This window comes from Heterodontus francisci, chromosome 14 (genome assembly GCF_036365525.1).
Source record: "Heterodontus francisci isolate sHetFra1 chromosome 14, sHetFra1.hap1, whole genome shotgun sequence".
Taxonomy (NCBI): domain Eukaryota; kingdom Metazoa; phylum Chordata; class Chondrichthyes; order Heterodontiformes; family Heterodontidae; genus Heterodontus; species Heterodontus francisci.
Window position 1 is genome coordinate 40517117 of NC_090384.1, and position 25466 is coordinate 40542582.

Genomic DNA, 25466 nt, shown 5'->3' on the forward strand with positions numbered 1-25466 from the left:
CTAAATTCCCTGCTGTTCATATGGAAGTTTTATTAAAATTGAACAACTAACAGAAACCAGGCTCTGTGGCCCAGTGATTGATAATGGGGGATATTGATGAGATTAAACTGATTTGGGTCAATTTAGTAGATTGCTTTTCAAATTAAGTAAATTTAACATGATGCACATTGGAACATTGAAATGAAGCATGCACACAGTGGAGGGATATCCATTTGTAAGGAGGGATATCTGTTTGCAAAGATTGACAAAGATTTGGGTGAGATTAATGGCCATTCATCAAAAGTGTCTATTATTTAGAATTTGCCTTTTCCAATTGCTCCGTTCTGTTCAACCATATTGGTCACCATCATGTTTTATCCCGAGCAGATGCATTCGGAGCTTTGTCTTCTACAGCCTAAAGAGACATTTGGTTCTGCTGTTATCCCTCCCATCATCTACAAATTGTGTGCTGTTTTACATTGTCTCTGCAATCTCTTATTCTCCAGTCCTGCTTTCCTGAGAGATGTTCTCATGCTCACCAAGTCACTAAGAAAAGTAATCAGTCCTACCCTTCAAATTACCACCCCTACTACTATGGAAGCTGTTATTAAAATTATCCATTACTTTAAAGTTCTGGTCCAATACACACTCACTGGTATGGTTTTCGACAGGACTATTCCACTGGCCATCTAATTGCCTATATTACTCACATCTAGATGTCTACTCCTGAACACAATCAGTAAATCACCTGTCATTTCCTTGGATTCCCGCAGTTCCTTTGATATCTCTGGCACTGTGCATTTTTAAACAAATCACCGTTATATAGGTTCTCAGTACCAACCCCATGGTCATGACCACCTGGTTCATTGCCTTCAAATTGCTTCAACTGTGCTGTAGTTGGTGCCTTATCCTCTAACATATTTCCACTCCCCAGGGCTCCCTCAGTCCTTTCTTCTTTAAATCAATGACCTCTTTTACTTGTTATCCAACCCAATCTCTGCTAATAATTCCATTATACGATCATCAACTTCCCTCAGATTGCATTTCTCAGTGCTCATAGCCTCCACAGTACAAAAAAACTTAATCACTACATCCTTTCAAGCACTCCTTGACATAGCTGAAGAATAGCTGGTTCTGAAAGACAATATCTCTTTCACCGCTAGTCTCTGAACACTCTCTCTCATTTTGGGGACATGACCTCTGTCTTTACTTTATTGACACAATTGTGGTGTGGGATTCTGTCAACTTTCTGCTTTTATTCTTCCAATGCTCCAATCTGGTTTACTCTATGTTCCTTTTTTCTTACAGCCCCACTGTGTTCAAATCAAGATTAATCACATAATCTTCTCTAATTCATTCTTTTTTAAAACCTCAAACCCGTAGAACTCCTTACATCCTTTAGTCTTACATTCTTTTACATTCTTCAAGCTTAAAAACCTTCACGTCACTTAACCATGGATTCCTGTTATATCTCCTCTTTCTGTTAACTTTTTTCAATGATGATCCTTCACCTCGCTCTCTCAATTTTATAACATGCTAATTGTGCACTGGGATCTATCTCAAAGGTGTCTGTTTACGAGTTTAAGAGGTTATTCTAACTAAGAACAGATCACCAGTGAGCAGATATTTCGATTGTAGTGTTTCAGTTTAGACACCATCTTCAAAAGGTCATATTAATGTATTAGAAAGAGAAATATGAAAGACGAGGAATGGACTCAGGGCTCTTAGGTTTGAGGATATACAGAGAACTGAGCTAGTTTTCATTGGAGAAAGACTGAATGAGATATGATTCAATTCTTTAATGTGGTTCAATAAAGGAATGGTTAATAAGAAGTAAGCAGGTCATGTAATATGCTCTGTGAGTACAGAACTTGGGATAAAGCTATTCTTCAGGCTAGAATGAATCTTCATTTTCATCACAGAGCAATGGAGATGTGCGCTGACTACCTCTGGAACCATCAAGTTCTATACAGTCTTGTGTCCTATAACCCTCAATTAGAAGTTCATGCAGCTAAATCAGTTAATGTTGTTTCAATTAACGCATTAACAAGAACGAGATAAGTTTCTCCTAGTAGCTCAGCTGATTAAGGGTATGAGCAGTTGAAAAGGAGAGAAAATTGCTAAAGGAGCTGCATGAACTTTTAATTGAGGGTTATAGGGCACAAAACTGTATAGAACTTGATGGTTACAGAGGTAGTCAGCACACAGAAATCAACGTCAAGGATAATAATATTGAATCGAAGGTTCGGGGAGGGCATTCTGATATCCTGACAGGGTTTTTTGGCAGGGGCACTGAGTGAGAAGGAAATAATGAGCAAAATGTTTCCTCCAGAGGTTAAAAGTACTTGGATAAAGGCCAAGATAAAAGGGAAAAGGCTTGCACTTACAGAACATCTTATGGTTCCCAAATACATCTCCATGGGCTTCATATACAATGAATTAGCTTAAAATTAAATGGCTGTCATTTGGCATAGGCATCAGTGAGAAAGGCAGCATGACAGAAAGGAGCTCTGTTTAAAATGCCATTCCGAGGGACAAAACTTCTTACAGTACAGAACTTCCTTAATAATGCACTTGAGTGTTAGCCTAGATTATGCATTCAAATCCTAGAGTAGAGCTTGAACACACAACCTTCTGACTCAGTACCAAGTTGTCACTGCTACAGTTAATTGTATATGGTCTTTGTTAGGATGGGCTTGCTGGCATTAGGTCTTTTGCACAGAACCTGGGTTGAGACAGATGCAGTACTTGAAACTACCACTGGAGGTTATTAGCTCACTTGAGAAAACTGCAGTAAAGCATTATCGCGTGGCAGAAAAGGGGAGCTGCAGCATTTAATTTTCCCTGCACTTTCAGAATTGCAGCAAAAAGCTGCGTTATTTCCATGATTTTTTAAAAAATCTAGTACAATTTTGATTGTAAGACGGCTGCAATGTACTCCACATATTAGAACAGCAAGACACTCATACACAAGATGCCCAGCACATCTTCAGCTCCACACTCTTGCTGCATCTGGCATCTGCCACTGCCAGAGACCACAGGAAACTGGCTTCATCTGTATAGACCAGAGAAGCAGCACCAATCTATAAGGTGAGCAGTAATTCATGGTAAAGCACCATTTTTTCCCTTTATTTTCTTTGCGTTACAGACTCAATCCCTACCCTCCCACCATTCAGCAATAACATGAGTTACTCATGGACCCAGAGGCAAGACGGAAGTGCACCCTCCCAGGCTTCTAACAATACTGCCATGTAGCTGGTTACCATATAGTGAATGAGAAGGGCCTAAGCTGATTTCATATTTCCCCCCTCAGCTCCACTTCACGATGATAATGGGAGAGATGGCCAACTGTGTGTGCAAGTTAAATAAGAATTATGGCTCTTGGTATCTAGAAAGAGAGGAACTCGTAGGATTGCTAGAGCGAGTATGTCTAAGTATGTGTGCAAATGTGTGTGTGTGTTCTTGCTCTTTTTGCATCAATTCCCTTGTGTGTATATGTTCCGAATCTCAGCTGGGACAAGGGGGCAGGGGAGCTGAAAAGAAACCAGCTTGAGCCCACAGTGATCTGCTGTACCGCAGTAACTAGTTCCTGCAAGTGGATCACAAACATCCCTCTGGAATGGTGCAAACCAGCTAACAAACCTCAGCCTAATAAAAGGAATACAAAAGATTTATGAAAAAAAAACTATTAAAATATAGTAAAAATATAGATTTAAAATTAAGAGAAAAGGCCTTTGTTTCAAACATTAAATATCATGGTCACTGTAACAGTGTCAGCACTTCCCTACAGTTTGAAATCCAGTGTTATCCCTTCATCCGCAGGTCTGAACCATTTCCCCTGCCATCTCTGACAAGCCTTTAAAGTTCACCTTTATTTGGAGTGGCTTCATTCAAAGTCCCTTAACTGAGCATAAAGGGATGGGACGATCCCATCACACTGAGCTTTTTTTTGCACATTTGAGCAGTGGGGCCTTCCTCTCAGACAACTAATCAGATTTTAAACTTCCAATTCCATAAGAAGCCACATCAAACAAACTGAAAAGACAAAACAAATGATTGTTTTTGAAAATGATTTTCAATTGCACTAATGCTTCCATTTTCAGTGGGGACAGAAGAGGGGAAAGTGGGGAAGAGGAGTGTTTTTAAGCATTAGCTCAGTTTCTTGATTGGTGAATATTGTGTCCACGGTTATATAAAAAAAATCCAGTGGTGTTATTGTGGGTAAAAGCATCACCACTCATCAAACAGTGTGTCTACATGCTGATGTAGAATCATGGTAAAAAACTAAGCAAGAACTAACCTCCTGCTCCTGGATGGAAGCTGCTGTGAGGCATTTGACAATTCAATCAGGGAGGCTTCCATCTTAGCTTGCTTCTCCTTCTCAATCTTCATCTGTTTTTAGCATAAAGAGGAAATAAAATATAATATTCAACTTAATTCATATGCCTATACATGCCCAACTAGGAGAAAAAGCTGCAGAAAGAACATGAATTCAATGATGGCCTCTAAGGTCCAATCCAACTGCTATGATTTGTCCAATTAAGCAGAAAAGCAGAAAATTGATCAGCAAACCCCCAAGGGTACCAGTCTGCCAAAGGAATCTCTTCTTGAACCACAAAGGCTTCAACACTATTGGTTGCTAAGACAACAATAATAAACCCCAAAGGTTAGTGGCTTTGCGAGAAGCCTATGTAACTTTGACCTGTTTGCAATACAAGAAGAAATTAAGATTCACTCAGCAGCACGGATGAATGTGGAAGTGAATCAAGCAGTGCCATTTCTATTAACTGATGTCCTCAGATCTATTGATAATTCCTGGAGAGCTACATTGATGCAGATGCTTATGAGGCCTCTGCTCCACTACCAATCCTTTTGTACAAGCAAGTTCTGGTTTCTTATGCCCAGGATAGACTTGACTCCCTAGCTTTTAGGAATGATAGAATTCTTATTTCTTATGATTACTGGTAAGATGATGATTTTTCTAGTAGGCTGTAAAAGGAGCAGGTAGGAGGGAAAAGAACACAATGTTCCTATTCTACTTGATCTGGAGTGAGATCCCATTAAATTGAGGCAAAAGGCCTGCTGTCACATGTACAATAAATCACTACCTTCCACAGCCCTTACTGGATGCTTGCGGACTGCAGGAACAGCAGGTAAATTCTGTTGCAGGGATGCTGCTAACCATGGTTTAATTGAAACTATCTTGGTGCCTTGTCTCCGAACTGGCAGGAGTTTTGGTTCTTTTGTCTATGAATGATAAACCATCCCCATATGCCAAGTGACTGGTCTCAGTGCTATGTGCAGCATTAAGCACTTACTGACATACAGAAAGTGCAAATGGTAGCGAGTTGGCTTGTTACTTGTGCATGGTACCAGCAGCAGTCTGGAAGCAGCTTGCTAAACCATCTGCTTGGCTAACCAATAGGAAAACCAGGAAATGGGAGGACAGCTAAAGATAATAAATATTTTAACAGATATATGGATCTGTGCGGTAGAAAATGAATGGCAGAATCTCTATCATCCTGCAGTACGGTACATGCATACAGAAATACCATCAATTTTCACCAAAGAAGAAAGATGTCAATCATGTTGAGCCAAACACTCCCAAATCAGCTACGTGAAGAAAAGACTTGCATTCATGTGGCACTGTTAATGAACCCAGGTCGTCTGAAAGCTTTACAACCTATGAAATAATTTTTAAGTGTAGTCATTGTAATGTAGGAAATGTGGCAGCCAATCTATGCACAGCAAGGCCCCACAAAAACCAATGAGATAATTCCAGAGTATCTGTATTAGGCATTGATTCAAGGACAAATATTGTCCAGGACACCAGGAGAACTCCCTTGAGGTTCTTTGAACAGTGTCACAGGATCTTTTATGTCCACCTGAGACGGCAGACAGAGTATCGCTTTAATGTCTCATCTGAAAGGCAGCACCTTAGACAGTGCAGCACTCCCTCAGTACTGCACAGAAGTGCCAGACTAGATTATATGCTTAGATTTCTGGAGATGGACTTGAATGCACAAACTGAAAATGTCAGATGCAGAAAAATACTCCTTACACCAAAATCCCATCAAGCAGTCTCAGGCCAAGTACAGCCCAAGTCGAATGCAAAGTAAATCTTCTACATTCATAGGTCATATATTTAAATGATAGAAATTAGAATCATAGAAATTTACAGCACAGAAGGAGACCATTCAACCCACTGTGTCCACGCCAACTGACAAGTAGCCATCCAGCCTAATCCCACCTTCCAGCTCTTGGTCCATAGCCTTGTATGTTACAACACTTCAAGGCAATATCCAAGAACTTTTAAATTTTATGAGGATTTCTGCCTCTACCACCATTTCAGCAGTGAGTTCCAGATCCCAATCACCCTCTGGCTGGTCATCCCAAAATTTGATAAAAAAGAAATCCCGTTAGAAAGAAAATGTGCTGAAAGTTTTTGCTTCCCACACATAACAGCCAGCAATCTCCTAGTTTGACAGGAGAGATGACAAACCTGCCACAAGCAAGAAGATGAGGATAAAAGAGGAGCAGGACATGATTGAAGAGGGCCTCGAGATGGAAATGAACAACGAAAAGGCAGGCCCAACAGATAATGTATAATCCCTTTAACTAGCTTGAACTAAATTAGTCATGAATATGATTTATGTCCTTCAAGTTAAAGAAACTTTATATTAAATAAATATCTGATGAATGTTGGCTATTGTGCAAACATAGGATTTTGCAGCAATCCATAATAGGTTTAGGAACAATGTTGTAGGTGGGGAGTGGTGCAGGGGAGTGCATTTCCCCAATGTTGTTCTGCAGTGATGAAGGTGATCCATGGGGGTGGGTCTCCCTGTCATATCATTTGTGGTGGCAATGGTTTTCTTCTACTGATCATGGACAGGCTGGTGGTGGTTGGAAGAGGCTCATCGCAATGCTCATCAAATAGGAACCAGGCAAATCCCACACACACACCCAACCCAACACCCCCCCACCACTCCACTCCATGACAAACTTATCAATTGCTTTTTTAACTTTGTCAGAAGTTTACCCCAAGGAGGTGTAACTTGTCCCCACCTTGTGTGAGCAGATTGTTCTGAAATGACTATCAGTACATCCCTCTGTCTGATACTTACAACAGCCTGTTTCTTCTGTAGCTCCTCCAACAGTTCCAAGAGGCTTTCATCTGCAACGTCAAATGCCGTTTGACCCTATGATTCAGGAAAAAAACCTGTCAATTACCATATTCCCCGAAAGCAAGCAATCACTACTCTCCACTTAACAGTCATTTTGGAGACAGTAAAACAAATTTGTATCATTTCTATACAATGCAACTGAACAAACCAAACCTTTGCCATCATGAAATTATGACCATCCATTATCTGAACTCTAATCGTGCCACTGTTTGACCCATAATGCATTGCAAAGGTCAAGTATCCACTCAACAAATATCTAAACTGCACTTGAGAATGGAGTCTTTAGGACTGTTTTTCTTTCAATTCAATTCATCAGCAGGAAATTATCTTTCTCGCATGGGAGTGTGCCAGTCTCCCAGCCAGTCCTGGGAATATAGTTAGGATCAGTTATCAGGAAACAGAGATCAGGCAGCATCTGAATCCTTGCACCCGATTCAGGTTTAGCCAACTCTTTCTGACCATCTTACTGCTTTCACAACTGTTTCAATGATGGTCAGCATTTACATCAGCATTACATTGTGAACAGATTCCATTGTGGAACTATTGTTTACAACTGTTCAAATGCATTCTGTGCCCATGTAAGGTTATGATTGTATCGACTATATATTAGCCCAGGGGGTGGAGTCATCCTGGGCAGTAATCCCTTTATATCCACATGTCTTTTATGACTGGACATATGGAGATTGGATCCAGGTGCTTGTGAATGCAGCTTTATCAATTCCCGACAGCTAATCCACCCAAAAAGAAACATACTGTACTTTCACAAAGTGAAGGGAGGCCAAGCAACTCGAACCAAGGAACATCTGAGACTTTGCATCATTTCTAAACTGAGAGAGGTAAAAATCTACAATGCAAGTTCTACAGGAAACATCAACCCACAAGATTAATCAGTTTAAAATTACATGCATGAATTGTGGATGGTTTTTATACTTTAATTTGCATTTTCTAATTTAGAGTAATACAACGCAAAGCACACCAATACAGTGCAATGCATAAATATAATGCAAAGTAGATCAATTTAAGGCAACAAAATCAAACATAGAGCTACACTATGAAAAAAAAGAGCAATATAGTGCAATATCAAGCAGCACACATCAATACAGGCAGTATGGAACAACAGAGCACAATATAGAATACAATGGAAAATATAACATTCAGTACAATATAGAGCAACATACTCAGTATGTAAACTCACTGCTGAATAGGTTACTATTTATCACAATGAAGCATGCTATATTTCAATAGTACTGCATCAAAGAATACAGTGCAATATAAAGCAACACATCAGAATAGAGAAATAAAGCGCACTAAAGTTAATATAGAGAAATATGGTACAATAGTCCATAAAGAACAAATGCTGGAATATAGATAAATACAGTGTAATATAGATCAATACAACGCACCACAATATAGAACAGCAGCAATACTATGCAATATTCAGCAATGCAAATCAACATGGAATGATACAGTTCAAACAGAGCGAGAGAGAGTAGCATAGCACAATATAGGGCAAAAACTTCTCAAAGTGCTTCACACAATGTGCTATGTTGATGTACGGTGACTGTTGGCAAGTAAGCAACTGTGAGCTTGTTTGCACATTGCAAGATCCAAACAGTAATGCGATGCATCACTAATTCATCTTTTTTTTTGTTTCTATTGGATGAGAGAACACATTGATCAACAACAATTTATATAGCATATTAACATAGTCAAGTCCCAAGACGCATCACAGGAGGAAAGAGTGGTAGAGAGGTGGAAAGGTTTAGAGAGGAAATTTTTTTTATTCGTTCGTGGGATGAGGGCGGCGCTGGCTAGGCCAGCATTTGTTGCCCATCCCTAATTGCCCTTGAGGTGGTAATGATGAGCTGCCTTCTTGAACCGCTGCAATCCTTGGGGTGTAGGTACACCCATAGCGCTGTTCAGATGGTAGTTCCAGGATTTTGACCCAGTAACAGTGAAGGAACGGTGATACAGTTCCAAATCAGGATGATGTGTGGCTTGGAGGGAACTTTCAGGTGATGGTGTTCCCAAACAGCTTGTCCTTCTAGGTGGTAGAGGTTGCAAGTTTGGAAGGTGCTGTCAAAGGAGCCTTGATGAGTTACTGTACTGCATCTTGTAGATGGTACTCACTGCTGGCACTGTGTGTCGGTGGTGGAGGGAGTGAATGTTGAAGGTGGTGTTTGGGGTGTCAATCAAGCGGGCTGCTTTGTCCTGGATGGTGTCGAACTTCTTGTGTTGTTGGAGCTGCACCCATCCAGGCAAGTAGACAGGATTCTATCACACTCCTGACTTTTGCCTTGTAGATGGTGGACAGGCATTGGAGAGACAGGAGATGAATTACTTGCCGCAGAATTCCCAGCCTCTGACCCGCTCTTGTAGCCACAGCATTTATGTGGCTGCTCCAGTTCAGTTTCTGGTCAATGGTAACCCCTAGGATGCCGACAGCAGGGGATTCAGCGATGGTAATGCCATTGAACATCAAGGGGAAATAATTAGATTCTCTCTTGTTTGAAATGGTCATTGCCTGGCACTTGTGTGGTACAAATGTTACTTGCCACTTATCAACCTAAGCCTGGATGTTGTCCAGGTCTTGTTGCATATGGACATGGGCTGCTTCAGTATCTGAGGAGTCGCGAATGGTGCTGAACATTGTGCAATCATCAGCAAACATCCCCACTTCTGACCTTATGAAGGAGGGAAGGTCATTGATGAAGCAGCGGAAGATGGTTGGGCCTAGGACACAGCCCTGAGGAACTCCTGCAGTGATGTCCTGGGACAACCATCTTCCTTTGTGCTACGTATGACGCCAACCAGTGGAGAGTTTTCCCCCTGATTCCCATTGACTCCAGTTTTGCTAGGGCTCCTTGATGCCATACTCAGTCAAATGCTGCCTTGATGCCAAGGACAGTCACTCTCACCTCTCCAGATCTTTGGGCCTAGGCAGCTGAAGGCACAACTACCAATGATGGAGTGAACAAAATTGGGAAATCTCTGGGAGACCAGAATTAGAGAGCAGGTATCTCAGAAGGTTGTGGCTAGAGGAGATTACAGAACTAGGGAGAGACTAGATCATGCAGGGAATTGAAAACAAGAATGAGAATTTTAAAATTAAGGCTTTACTTAACTGGGAGCCAATGTTGCTGTGCTCTAATGTGTTAGAAGAGAAACCACTGCTGGTGATTCTCTGGCTATAATTAGATAGGTAAGAATACCCAGGGTTTGTTATATGATATAGACCAAAGCAGTGTAATACAGCATTAGGCAATGCAATATAGCAACATGCAGCACAAAAGTTGATAAGGAATCAGTAAAGACCATTCAGCCCATCAAACCCATTCCATCCAACACCAATGTATCATGATTCTATTCTATCAGTCGGCTTGCTTCTCTTCTTCACACTCCGCCATCACCACAACCTTTTGATATCCTACTTTATCGATCAGAGTAGATCTTACAAATCTGCATTTGTTGTTTCACTTGCTGGCAGCAACTAATGGGAATATGGGAATGGTCGTCAATGGATCTGGCAGCTTTTCTATCCATTCATTTTATTATCTTTAAAATTCTGCACTGATTTCCCTGCCCAAATTTCTGGTGCACAGAACTAGTGAATGAGGCTATGTCCTAGAAGTATGAGTTCCTTAAATCTCAATTCCTACAATTTTTTTTCCTATCTCCCCACAACAACAAAAAAAAAATCAAGCAATGTTATTAACATAGCTATAACACTCGATTTCCATTTTCAACAGGAAACCTTACAGCTCACTTTTAAATATATCACTAACCTGAAATTAGCTACCTTTTCCAAGACTCTGTTCCACATGTGAAAAAGTTTTTTTTAAAATCTCTTTCTTCCTACAAAAACCTCCTGAAAACTTCTCTCCTCAACCACCACTTTCGATCGCCCCTAATTCCTATACTACCAACTGGCATCAGTTTCAGCTCTGCAAAATGCCTTGGGATTTTACTACAGTAAGTTTATATCAACCTAAGTTGTTTTACAGTGCAATATAACACTTTAGAGCATAGGAAAGAAATGTAATCCTACCAAATGTAATACAGTGACCAATGTAGTGAAACCATGTAATACAATGCACTGTAGTGCAGTACAGTCCAGCATAGACATGCAGTACAATGTAGTATGATAAAACAGAAGATTTAATAGGCCAAATCTTACAGGAAAAATAAGAGTGTGCTATCGACATGCACTGTTATTAACATGCAGATGGGTCAGCAAATTCTGGGGATTAAGAGGTACACTATGAGTTAAGCATTTCAAGAGCTTGCTGGTCAATCTATGCAGCTTCGCCATTTGCTGAATTTGAACATTAATTGCCCACTAGACTTGCTGCAGAAGTTAGGGATTGCGATTAAGAGTATAAGGACCCTTTCAAAGCTGAGATAATTGTTAATAGAATCATAAAGTCATAGAATAGTTACAGCACAGGAGGTGGCCATTTAGCCCATCCTGTCCATGCTGGTTCTCTAAGAGCTACTCAGTCCCACTCCCCTACCTTTTCTCCGTAGCCCTGTAATTTTTTTCTCTTTAAATAATAATCTACTTTGCTTTTGAAAGCCATGATTGAATGTGCCTCCACCACACGCTCATGCTGTGAATTCCAGATCCTAGCCACTCATTGCATAAAAAAAGCTTTTCCGCATTTCACCTTTGGTTCTTTTGTCAACCACCTTAAATTGGTGTCCTCTGTTTCTCAACCCTTCCGCCAACGAATGCAATGCCAAACAATCTCTACGGCCCGGAAAGGGAACAATTTAAACTGTTCAAGTTTCATTCATGCATGTAGTAAACTCCTCTTAGAGATATTAAAAAATTAAATTACATTTTTTTAGCTTTTTTTCTTAGTTTTCCTATCTCTTTTTCTGTCTCTTAATCCAATATATCATTCCTTCTCTATTTTTCTTTCTGCACCTGATTTGACTCTAATTCACCTTGCTTCTCTGTGTTCCTCTGTTTCTTTCTCAATTCTTAAGTCTCACTGGTTAAGGACATGCACTGTTGGTTCCATCGTTCCCTAAGGTCCCAGATGCCCTGTTGCCCTCGCCTCACTGTTATCAGCTCGTACTTCCAGCAACTTACAGGGCAAAATAAATTCAAGCTGAAGGGTGCAAGGAAAAAGGTCCAACAGTGCTCATCACAATATGTCCCACTTCAGCAAGCTTTGGCCCAATAACATAGTGTAACATAATGCAATCCAAAGTAATTTAATAAAGTGCAAAATAGTGAAATATAGTGCATTACTCATATGATTATTTGTGGCATCAGCTTTCTAATGGCTGTGAAAAGCTGTACAGTGGTTCTGTGAGGGAAGTGGATTAACATCAGTGTTGATACAATTAATAAGATCACAGAATTGTTACGGTGCAGAAGGAGGCCATTCGGCCCATTGTGTCCACACTGGCTCTCTGAAAGAACAATTCCCTCAGTTCCATTCCCCTCCTTCTTCCCATAACCCTGCACATTCTTCCTTTTCATATAACTGTTTAATTCCCTTTTTAATACTTCAATTGAACCTGCCTCCACAATGTTCTCAGGCAGCGCATTCCAGACCTTAATCACTTGCTGCGTGAAGAAGTTTTCCCTCATGTCACTTTTGCTTCGCTAACCAAATACTTTAAATCTGTGCCCTCTCGTTCTCGATCCTTTCATGAGTGAGAACAGTTTCTGTCTATCTACTCTGTCCAGACTCCTCATGATTTTGAATACCTCTATCAAATCACCTCTCAGCCTTCTCTTTTTCCAAGGAAAACAGTCCTAACTTCTCCAATCTATCTTCATAACTGAAATTCCTCATCCCTGGCACCATTCTAGTGAATCTTTTCTGTACTCTCTCCAATGCCCTCACATCTTTCCTCAAGTGCGGTGCCCAGAATTGGAGGCAATACTTCTGCTGAGTCCGAAGTAGTGTTATATACAAGTTCAACATAACTTCCTTGCTCTTGAACTCTAAACCTCTATTAATAAAGCCCAGGATACTGTATGCTTTATTAACTGTTCTCTCAACCTGTCCTGCCACCTTCAATGACTTATGCACATATACACCTAGGTCCCTCTGCTCCTTCACCCCCTTTAGAATTGTACCCTTTATTCTATATTGTGTCTCCATGTTCTTCCTACCAAAGTGAATCACTTCACATTTCTCAGATAGGACCACTTGCTGGGAGAAGTAACTAAACCTGTAAGTATAAGGAATCCAGGATTTTACGAGAGATTCACTGAGCCTGACACTGTGAGGGAGCTGGATTAACATGCAGACATGCCCAATCCTGTTCCATCCAGGAGTGAATGGATGAGGTTCAAGAATGGGAACCCCTGGCTGAGTTTTCCTTTCTCTAGTCTGGGGCACCAAGGCTATCTGTAGTAGTTTAGCGGTTGCCTTAGCATAGACTGGGATGGAACCAAAGATCTTTGTGGTCTGTAAATCTTGATACCATATCAGGGGCACATCAACTCACAGTAATAGAGAGGAGCCTGAGACAACAACTTCAATAGCTGGTTTCCACAGTCATGGAGAAATAAGCAGTGTCAATGTGGGAGCTCTTAACCCCTCACTGAATGCTAGTAGGACTCACCACTTTATTGATGGCCTGCATGTTGCACAAGTTCTCCACCAGCAGTTTGCATAGTTCCTCTTTGCCCCAGTGTGATGCTGCATGCAATGGAGTCCAACCATCATTGTCTCGGCAGTTCACATCGAAGCCAGCCTGGATTAACAACCTGCAACAACAGGAGTGTGATACACAAAGACTTCTTGCAGGAAAGGCTAGCATAGGAGAAAGCACCTTCATGGTAAAAGCCAGAATTTCCTTTAGATAAATAATCCTGCTTACTGCATTTTATATATTTGGAGCACAATTAGAAATATCACTGAGTCCTGCCAATAAAAGTGGAGGTAGCAAACAGTGAATTTCTTTTTCTGAAACATTTTGGTGAAGTCTGAGCTCAAAGTAAAGGATAGCAGTTCTTTTCCCCACTTTGTATTCAGTGTCAAAGCCAGGTGCAAGGTAAGTAAAGCTCCCTCTACACAGCTGCATCAAGCCTGCCCAGGTCAGGTACATCGCAAGCTATACAAATAATAAATTACCTCTGCATTGTCCCAACACGTGCACTGACCACATGATTTTCATTTCCCACATCAGCCATCCTTATTAACTCTGTGACTGAGATTGACTACTTAGTGTCAAATAGCACTATGTCAAAAGCAGTTTCATGCTTTGCAGCCACCAGCAAGTGAGTAAAGAATGATATTTTCAGGATCCTTTTAGCCATCAGAATGGGCAGACTGCTATGCTGTCAGTGTGAGCTAGATTGGAATCCAGATTCCACAGGACAAGTCCCAAGAGATATAACATTTTATTGTAGCCAAGAAAAACTGAAATCAAGTTTCCAGCTGTAGGCCATCCTGCCCATTCACTATCATTTCTGATTTCATGCAGTATCACAGAGGAGAAGTCCAGCCCCAGAGATCTCCAGGGAAATGACACTGATTGGAGGACTACTGCACAAGAATGGAAGTGTCACAGATTATCTTCTTATTTCAGCACTCTTTCACTTCACTCACCTGGGCTAGACCCCCAATCTGGATATGTCACAGGCTCTCCAAATTGACCTGTCTTGCAACCTCAACTGCTAACCCAGATCAGCTTCAAGTGTACAGTAGTTACTCAGGTATATTTAGCTTGAGGATTCCTCAGACTATTATTTTGTCCCATACTTCACTTAGCCTGGTACAGATGAAAGAACCTTCTTGCAACCATCCCAACATTCCTCCGCATATCATAGGCTGCCCTTGTTGTTTTCGCTTTTACAGCAAGTAAAATTTGTTCCTATTGCGTGAAGCAGCAAAGTTCTTGTAGAAAAAACAATGTCAACTAAACATCAAGTATTAAAGATTCCACGTCTCTTAAAAAAAATCCCTTTATGAAACTGGGTAAATGGGCAGCCAGGGTAAAGTCTGTTCACTAATATTGGGAACCCAACTATTTTCTGCAGAACCACAATGCACTCACTTCATGACCTCCAAGTAGCCTTTGGCTGCAGCAACATGAAGGGCACTCGCTCCAGTTTTTGGGTGCCGAATATCTTGCAATTTTCCTCGATTTAGCCATTGCCTAGCATCCTGGATCATTCGCTGCTCTTCCTCCTTCCTGGCTACTTCCACATCGATCCCTGAAATCGAGAGATGCAAAACCTGACATTGTCATATCAGCACAAGACCCGCAACTCCTTCAGTGTCTGAAAATACATTTTGCTCCATGCATCAGTTGCTTTTGCCATTTTTACAGCATTTGTCCTTTTCTTCCCCCACATTTTTTCCCCCATTTTTCTCAGTTTCTGCTGCCATTTAAATTGTGGTTAGGGTTAGAATTCCTCTAGGACTTCCCAGAGCACAGCATGGTTTATGAGGAAGAATGCTCATGAGATGTCAGCATGGGGTGGTGGCACTCTCACCTGCAAAGTGTCTTTCAACTGAACGCTTTCAGTCAGGTAGCAAAGGTTACCAGAAGTTTGGAGTCTAGGAGGAAAATATCAGCCGTGCCTCAGTGGGTAGCACTTTTGCCTGTGTCAGGTCAGATGGTTTTTTAGTGATGTTGGTTGAAAGTTAATATTGGCCAGGACACCAATAAGAACTCCCCTGTTCTTCTTCATAATAGTGGGTCTTTTTACTTAGATCCAAAGTGTAGATGGGGCCTTGGCTTAATGTCTCTGCCAGAAGAGAGCACCTCCAACAATGCAGCAGTCCCTTAGTACAGCACAGGAGTGTCAGCCTAGATTTTGTGCTCAAGTCTATGAGCTGGGATTTGAACCCAGAGCCTTCCAGCTCAGAGGCGAGAGTGCTCGCATTGAGAAACAGCTGACAAAATGACAGATAGTGACGGAGAGTAGGAGACAGACACACAAGGAGAGAAATATACATAGAATGAGTACACAATGAGAGTGCTCATGATTTGGGGGCAGCTGGACATTGGCCCTTTACACAACCAGTGCTGGTCGATGCGTGCAGCAACTTACACCTGGGAGTGTATCTAGAGACAAACAGTCTTCCAGCACTTAGAGCTCCCTCACATTACACTCATGGTCCGTATGTACGCCAGGTGCTACCAACTAGTTCAGCAAGGGTTGTGTATAGGAACGATGATGCAACACTCTTTGATGGATCAGGTTGGCATGGCTCTATCAGTATCTAGGGCAATCATTCACAATGGCGTTCTACTGGCAGCACCCAGCCAATCCGCAGCCAACACATTCTGAACTCAAAACTTTGCAACAATCCTAAATAATTTTCTGATGTGAGTACATGTAAATGAGTGAGCACTTAGCCAGTAAATACAAGTATTTTACACTTAACTTCCTCTAAGTCAACATGTTTCAAATAACTCATCATTCTCCTCTGGAATCAGGCTTCAGGTGAGTAAATGTAGCTCTGCTGTTGGCTCACTGGTAAAGATATTGCCAGGTCTGGTCTGACTTCTTAACGCTGTTCCATTCAGCAGAACCTGACCAATGTCCTAGCGATCAGTTACTTTTCCACCAGACGATCGATATTTCATAGCTGATTCATTGTTTGCATTATAGAATGAAAAGTAATGGCTGGGGCTTAGTGAATCTCTCTGTTTGTCATGAGTAAAGCAAGTGATTGCGCTTGTTCTTTAAATAGATGGGGATCAACTCTTCCCATTTAAAAGGCTGGGATGAGTAATCCTCTCCACTTAAAATTTGATCGATTTCCCTCCAATGACATTTTCTTGATGCACTTGTTTCTCCAGCTCTATTGACTGGGAGACCAGCAAAAAGATGGCATCTTAAAATTTTTATGCTGATTTAAATGTTTAAAATAAAGTAGCTAATTTGGGAACAAGACACCCTTTCGTTTAGCAGAGGCCCCACCGGTTCGTACCTACATTGAAAAAAACACACAGAGCAGAATTTAATGTCAGCGGCGCGGGTCTTGGCAGCGGACACGGAAGCGGGTGGCATTGCAGCTTGGGACAGAAGCAGACGGCCAAATGCAATTGCGCAGCAGCTGGCCAATTAGCAAGATGGAGGCACGAGGCCTGACCAATCATGTTCTGGGGGCTGGCAAGAAGGCGCCGATCCTGGTGTCAGCTGATGTCTGGGCAGGTGCTGGTGCTATTTTTAAATGGCAGCCAGGCCTGAATGCAGAGTCCGTGACCCTGCCGGACTGCCGTGGGAGTTGCTAAGAGGTCTAAGAGGCTATCAAGAGCAATGGTAGACAATCCAACTCAACAGAACGAGAACTTTGTGGACGAGATAGAGTCGTATTCACAATATACTGCACAACAGTGGCCAGCAAGTATACAGAAACTGCAAGAAATTTGTCACAGCCAAAAGCAGGGTGAAGAACGTACTTGTACACGTCAATACTGCACACAGGGTTAACCTCAAGAATGTCCTAGTGGTAAGATCATGAAAACTTTCTACGAATTCAGAAAACACTTCACAATCATCGATGATTTGCTGGTGTACATAATGACAGACTAGTCATTCTGAGTTCACTCAGATCGGATATCTTGTAACGTTTACACCAAGGCCACATGGGCATAACGTAGTGCAGAGCATGGGCTCAGTCATCCATGTGGCGGCCAGGAATATCCAAAGACATGGAAAACATGGTCCTGAACTGCCAAGTATGTGCAATACATAGACCAGAGCAGAGGGAACCTCTGATTACAGCAAATTTTGCTGTGAATGGCTGGGGATGGATTTATTTATGTACAACGGAAACTCCTATATAATCGTGATCGATTATTTCTCACGATGGATTGAGGTGAAAAGGTTGCACTCAACAACAACAGAACCTGTTATCTGAATTTTGCAGGAGACCTTTGCGGCACATGGCATCCTTGATGAAGTCATATCAGACAATGGACCACAATTTACAAATGAATACTTCACACAATTTGCAAGAAAATGGGGATTTGAACATCTCACGAGTTCACCACGATATCCTCAGTCGAATGGCAAGGCCTGAAGAGGAGTAAGAACAATAAAGGCATTGTTGAAGAAGAATGAAGATCTTCCAACCACATTGATTAACTATCGATCTACTCCGTTGTTGTGTGGACCTTCTAAGCTGTTGATGGGGAGTAAGATAAAAACCCAACCTCCCTAGAAAACTACTTCTGGGGCTAGATGTCAAAGACAATCAAAAAGTCCAAGATAGAGAAAAGTACTACAGGAACCAACAAGCTCACAATTACAACAAAGGATTTCATACCAGAAACTTACATCTAAAGGAAGGCGAGAAGGTATGGATACGAGACCTAGAATGAGATGGTGTTGTCATCCAAAAAGATGAAAATTACCAGAGATTATAGAGAGACTATTATAGGACGAAATAGGAGAAACATTAACCCTATTCCACTGAAGCAACAATCAATCATTTATCTGGATGAACCAGATGATGATCAAGAAGCCCAGAGACAACAGGATACTACAAACATTGGTCAAGGCCATCCAAGTCGTTCAAAAAGACTTTGAAGCAAGGCTACTGATCTTCCGAACCCGATAAGAACTCAATCAGGGGGAGTGTGAAGTCTCCTGATAGGCCGAATTCGTGAGAGACAGACTTCTTGGGGGAAGATGGGGTAGTATGTAAAGTCAAAATGAATGTGTATAACAAAATATATATATAAAAATAGATAAGGACAAAGACTTGTGGGCGGAGATTTAGTATAAGGGCCTGAAAGGGTTAAGGTTTGAGGCAGCGAGAGTAAACCCCTCCCACTGTAGTGATGATGATGTAATAGTCACATAGTTATTTAGCTGGGAAGAAGCTAGAGCAGCACAAGAGGTGTGCTGGCTAGACAGGCTTGTGGAGAGTGTGAAGAGTTATATCTGTGTACAACAAATGAGTTATTCCTTAGCCCTAGAAAGAATGCAAGACTGCTTTAAACAACACTCAATCTACGCTACCACAATACACAACACCCCTCAGCTCCAATGAGCTGCCCTGCTCACTGACTGCCCCTCAGCTCCTCAGAGCTGCCCTGCTGAGTGACTGTCCCTCAGCTCCTCTCAGCTGTCCTGCTGAGTGATTGTGATGGCCTCCTCTCCCCTTTCCACAAAAGTTTCCACTCTAATGGAAGGCAGCTCCACAATGGCTGACCTACCCCTCAGAACACACGGCCTCGCCTGGATGCCGCCACCTTTGAGTAGTTGGGGATCTGACAGCCTGTGATCCCCGTGCGCCGCACATTTAATTCAAAAAGGTAGCATTAAATTTCATTCAATTGCATGTAAATGAGACCTAGTACCTCTTTAACAATGACAATTGGCTTCCCACCACTCCCCTGCAGCATCGCCACCTCACTGCCTCCCTGCCGCCGGTATAATGCGGCCCAGACTCCTGAACATCGGAATTCCGAAACTGTGCCTCTTGTGTGATTCAATGGTATCGCCACTCCTGCCTCACTTCCTGCTCCATCAGCCATCATTACATTCCACCCACAGTGTCAATTGTCTCAGTGAGTGTACTCTCAGCTCTGAGTCTGTAGCTCATGGGTTCACAACAGAGACTTGTGCACAAAATTTAGGCCGACACTCCAATGCAGTACTGAGGAACTGCTGTGCTGTCTGAGGTGCCAACTTTCAGATCAGACATGAAATTGAAGCCCTGTTTGCCCTCTAAGGGCACAATTCAAAAAACAGCAGAGGAGTTCTCTGGTGTCCTGGATAATATTTATCCCTCAGCCAACATTAAAATAGATTAACCGGTCATTATCTCATTGCTGTTTGTGGAACCTTTCAGTGCATTTCTTACAACAGTGACTATAATTCTTAAGTCCTTCATTGGCTGTCTAGTGCCTTGAGACATTTCGTTGGTGTGAAAGGCACGATATAAATGCAAGTTAGTCTGTCTTTCTTTCTTTGGGGGTGTGGGGGGCTGGGACAATCAAACTATGGTAGGGCCACTAACTGCAGAGGATCTGTCCCACATTCTGCTATTTTAACTACACTAGCTATCACAGGATCTCCTGTGGTGTCACACATGACGTGTGAAATTTGTTTTTCTCTTACTGACCTTGATTACTCTTTGTTTTGCTGTTGCTCACACTATTTCACCTCTTCTGTTTCTGTCTCATTGCCTTCTCATCTGCTTCTCTCTCCTTGACACTTCCTCTTGCTTCCCTGTGCTGATCTGTTTTTCTGTGTTTTGGTTTTCCTTTGATTTTTCTTTGTGGGTTGGAGGTGATGGTTAGGATAGTGGGAGAAGGAGACACTGATGATCTTAGGCAGCATTTTCTAGTGGTGATTTGCTAGGAAAATGTGGCCTCCAGCTCCCAGTGTCTCCCTTCCTGTCCACGTCCCCCAGTTCTAGTGCTTCCCTGCAGTCCCTCACGTCCATCGTGGCCCTTTCACCCTGGCATTACCCCCTCCCCAACTACCACTTCCTCAGTCCTATTGTGATCCTAGCTCACTTGCACTGCTACCACCACCTCTTTGAACTACTTTTCGACCCCTAAAACCTCCCCATTCCATCATTCCACTTCAATATTCCAATATTGGTCACAGAGTGGGGAAGGGTAAATTGGTCAAGTAGAGTCTATAGAAAAAAAGGGGTATACAGTCTGTAGAGTTTGGTGATTCAGCTGGCTTCGAGCTGAATCCGGTGGTCCTGAGGCTTCCAGTTTAAAGAGATAGATGGCTGATTCGGTGGGTCTCTTGGAAACAGCAATGCGGATATTTTCCTTCATGGGTCTCTGGTTGCAGCTAGAGAATGCAGAGGTGGTCAGCCAGCAGGCAGGGTTCGAAGCTTGCAAGCTGGAATGGAGAGGGAGAGAAAGGAGGGACCCCTACTTGGGTCTGCACTTGTCCGAGTGCAGATACTTGTCAGCCTGCTGCAGAGAAACATCAGCTTAAAAACACAGATGGGGGGGGTGGGGCTTGTCACATGACAGTCAATCAGTGATTCAAGCATGGCAGTCAGAAGTGTATTCCTTCTTACAACTAAAACAACCCATGTCTGGGGATTCCTTTCTCACAACCATGGTCCCATTGTTCAAGTGATAGTCTTGATGCTTTGCTAATGGGAACAGGCAGTTCCCTTAAATTTCCCAAGTCTTGGTTCTTGTTGGGATGGGCCAGACTCTTTGTCCACCTCATAGGCCTTGCAATGTGGTAAATTAGGTGACCATCTTAAGCTGCTAGCAAAGTCATCTTTTATCTGTTCCTTTTTAATTTCTTGAAAAAAAAATTCAGGTCTCCAGCCGGTGAATTAAAAAATTATTATTCAACATAGTATGTTGGCATGACAACATATCTCAATAATATATATACAGTTGGAGGTGAACGGTATGCAATGCGTGCCTCTGCAAATAAAAGCTTGTAAGTGAATGAAGACAGTATTCTATCCTTCACCATCTGGCTTCCGAGTTGTGACACATGGGATCACCTCTCCCTGCCCCTGGCTGAATGAAGTACTGGGTAGCTTTGTGATAAGGCAGATAAACTGAATTTTCAAAGACATAAATGATCCATTTAGTGTCTCTGCAATAGGAGGAAATCATGCCTAGAATCTCTGAAGTTCAATGATTCTTATGTTGAAAGTTCAAAGTAGCTCCACCAAAGGGAATAAACCCATTCCATACATCTGTAAAAGCAATGCAGATATTTGAAACTGTGCTGAGGAACAAAGGGGACTGTGCAATTCATCTACACAGGCATGTTCCGTGTTGCTTGTGGCTCAGGATGGGGAATCCACTGCTTGCCATTGATTTCTGCAGCAGTATAGCACCAAGGTGAAGCACTGGTTACATACAGGCCTTATCCTGAGGTAGTTAAAAGAGGTAATCAATACTTGCACCATACTTGACCAGCTATGGAGAAAAGGAGAAATGGAAGGACGCGTCAAGTTATTGATTTCAATTCACAATATTCATTGAGGAAGCTGCCAAGAATTAACTTTAGTCTGGATAATGGGCACTAGATGCAAAGGAACAGTGACACAGAAGACATTCACACCTTGATACGTGTTGCTGAGACACTCACAGTTCAGTTAAAATCTGTGTCAGAACCACCAGAAATTGATAGTTAGAGATTCTCAAGTCACTACTGTAGCTACCAAAACATCTGACTGCATGTCACAACAATTCATTGTACACAAAGCACTCAGCAAAGGAACAGAGAGATAGGGTAAAACTTTATATTAATGCAAGCATTTATTTCTTCCATTCACTTTAGTGTGGCTGCTCCCTGACTTAGACGAATAGAATCATCACCATCACAGAAATATTGTGAGTTGTCTTACCCAGAACCCATTTACTGAAGATGCTGTCTGGATTTGTGATGCATTCAGTGAGGGTCATATGGGTGTGACAAGATCAACAAAATGCAGCCTTAGAACAGTTACTGAATCCAACAGCAGCAAGGTTTGGATTGATATTAGTTGACTGCTCATCTGAGACCTCAGCTGGTACACACATTTAGTCACTGAGTCAAACAGAACAAAGGTGGTTCTAGTTTCAATCTGAGTTTGTGTTGAGTTACCTGCTCTCGGCTATGTCAATCATAGGATGATAGCAAAGACTGAACAACCTTGAGCCGAGAAGGGAAAAGGTGCTTGACTGAAAGATGAGCAAGAATAGGATAAGACTCTGTAAAATCCTCCTACAACTGAAGTCTTAGAAATACTCACTCATGAAGCTCACACATGAAAATGGTCACTTGGTCAAGATACCAAAGAATACGTGACATCATGTAACCACACCCCAGGAAGGATCTATGCGTTCAAGAGGTAGGTGGAGAAAACTTATCAAAGAAACACAGTAATGACTGGCTGAGCGTGTCTACCCTGAGGCACAGTGTGGCTTTCGAGCAGAAAGATCCACCATTGACATGTTGTTCTCCCTTTGCCAGCGACAGGAGAAATGCCATGAACAACGGATGCCCCTCTACGTTGCTTTCATTGATCTCACCAAAGCCTTTAACCTCGTCAGCAGATGTGGTCTCTTCAGACTACCAGCAAAGATCGGATGTCCACCAAAGCTACTAAGTATCACCACCTCATTCCATGACAATATGAAAGGCACAATTCAGCATAGCGGCGCCTCATCAGTCCCCTTTTCCATCCTGAATGGCGTGAAACAGGGCTGTGTTCTCGCACCTACATTGTTTGGGATCTTCTCCCTGCTGCTCTCACATGCGTTCAAGTCTTCAGAAGAAGGAATTTTCCTCCACACAAGATCAGGTGGCAGGTTGTTCAACCTTACCCGTCTTAGAGTGAAGTCCAAAGTACGGAAAGTCCTCATCGGGGAACTCCTCTTTGCTGACGATGCTGCATTAACATCTCACACTGAAGAGTGTCTGCAGAATCACATCAACAGGATTGCGGCTGCCTGCAATGAATTTGGCCTAACCATCAGCCTCAAGGAAACGAACATCATGGGACAGGACGTCAGAAATGCTCTATCCATCAATATCAGCGATCACGCTCTGGAAGTGGTTCAAGAGTTCACCTACCTAGGCTCAACTATCACCAGTAACCTGTCTCTCGATGCAGAAATCAACAAGCACATGGGAAAGGCGTCCGCTGCTATGTCCAGACTGGCCAAGAGAGTGTGGGAAAATGGCGCACTGACACAGAACACAAAAGTCTGAGTGTATCAAGCCTGTGTCCTCTGTACCTTGCTGTACGGCAGCGAGGCCTGGACAACGTATGTCAACCAAGAGCGAAGTCTCAATTCATTCCATCTTCGCTGCCTCCGGAGAATCCTTGGCATCAGGTGGCAGGACCGTATCTCCAACGCAGAAGTCCTCGAGGCGGCCAACATCCCCAGCATATACACCCTACTGAGCCAGCGGCGCTTGAGATGGCTTGGCCATGTGAGCCGCGAGTTGTACAGCGAGTTCATCACTGGTATCAGACCCACCAGCTGCCCATGTCTCTGCTTTAAAGACGTCTGCAAACACGACATGAAGTTCTATGACATTTAACATAAGTCGTGGGAGTCAGTTGCCAGTGATCGCCAGAGCTGGCGGACAGCCATAAAGGCGGGGCTAAAGAGTGGCGAGTCGAAGAGACTTAGCTGTTGGTAGGAAAAAAGACAGAAGCGAAAGGAGAGAGCCAACTGTGTAACAGCCCCAACAACCAATTTTATCTGCAGCGCCTGTGGAACAGTCTGTCACTCTAGAATTGGCCTTTATAGCCACTCCAGGCACGGCTTCACAAACTACTGACCACCTCTAGGCACTTACACCATTGTCTCTCGAGACAAGCAGGCCAAAGAAAGAAGAAAGGGCAAGATGCCAAAGAATACTTGACATCATGTAACCACACCCCAGGAAGGATCAGTGCTTTCAAGAGGTATGTGGAGAAAACTTATCAAAGAAACACAGTAATGACACTAAGTCAGTAGAAAAGAAACATGGCTGCTCTTTTCCCTGTTTGATATCAGCATCCTGGTGAGATCAGCTTTTTTTTCATTTTATACAATCAATCAACTCATTACTTCTGAATGATTCTTAATGTTTGAAATTATCACTATAACATACTAGTCTTCAGTTCAATGGTTCTGAAGAACTATTATAGTTCCTTTACACCAACCAGTTCTAAAGTCAATCTTTTTGCCCTCCGGTCTGGAGTATGGCTCTCCAAGTTCATTTAGATAGATCTTTGTACATATCTTCAATAGTGAAGCAACGTCTTCTCACCAATGAGTAGTCTGGTTACCCAGAGCTCTTACCTTGTTTTTTAATGACCACTTTCAGCAGCTTCTCCATAGCTTCACCCTGGGCAATGTCAATCGGCAGCTCCCCCTCACTGTTCACAGCTGCAACATTTGCCCGCTGTTTAATTAGATACCTAATGAAGGAGCAAGAAAACACATTCAGAATCAATTGGATAGCATCTATCCTCCTGCCTAAATTCTGGCAACTTCACAAGGTTGGCTTGAACTGAACTTTGGGTAAGCTCAGTCACATTACTAACTGGGCTCAGCATGGTCACTGACCAGCTTTCTAATGACTCGCATAAGCTGCTGTTAGATGATACTTAACAGCTGGAAAGATGAAAAGGTTCAGTTAGATCTTACACTTACCAAGAGATTTGATTGCCAAGTGACTGACAACACTGAATGCCAGCTCTGACATTTCAACTTATCTTTCCCTAGAAAAAGAGTCCCAAATGCATAGCCATCTCTTTATTAGGGTCACAATGATGGGTGAATTTATAAAAGGGTCTGACACTATCAATTCCTGATTGTCCCTGGCAAGGCCACAAAAACTCACCATCTTTTGGCAGCTGCCCTTCCTCTCCTGCT

At 42.4% G+C, this 25466-nt stretch overlaps 1 protein-coding gene across 4 annotated transcripts in view; it reads right to left on the bottom strand.

Moving 5' to 3' along the window:
• LOC137376988 (protein phosphatase 1 regulatory subunit 12A-like) overlaps positions 1-25466 on the bottom strand; it is a 190686-nt gene that overhangs the window by 83836 nt on the left and 81384 nt on the right. For all 4 annotated transcript variants that reach the window (XM_068046047.1, XM_068046048.1, XM_068046049.1 and 1 more), the window contains exons 3-7: positions 24891-25009; positions 15195-15354; positions 13758-13902; positions 7107-7181; positions 4280-4371 (exon numbers count right to left, since the gene is read on the bottom strand). In XM_068046047.1, coding sequence (XP_067902148.1) covers positions 4280-4371; positions 7107-7181; positions 13758-13902; positions 15195-15354; positions 24891-25009 — 591 coding nt within the window. The remainder of the gene's footprint in view (positions 1-4279; positions 4372-7106; positions 7182-13757; positions 13903-15194; positions 15355-24890; positions 25010-25466) is intronic.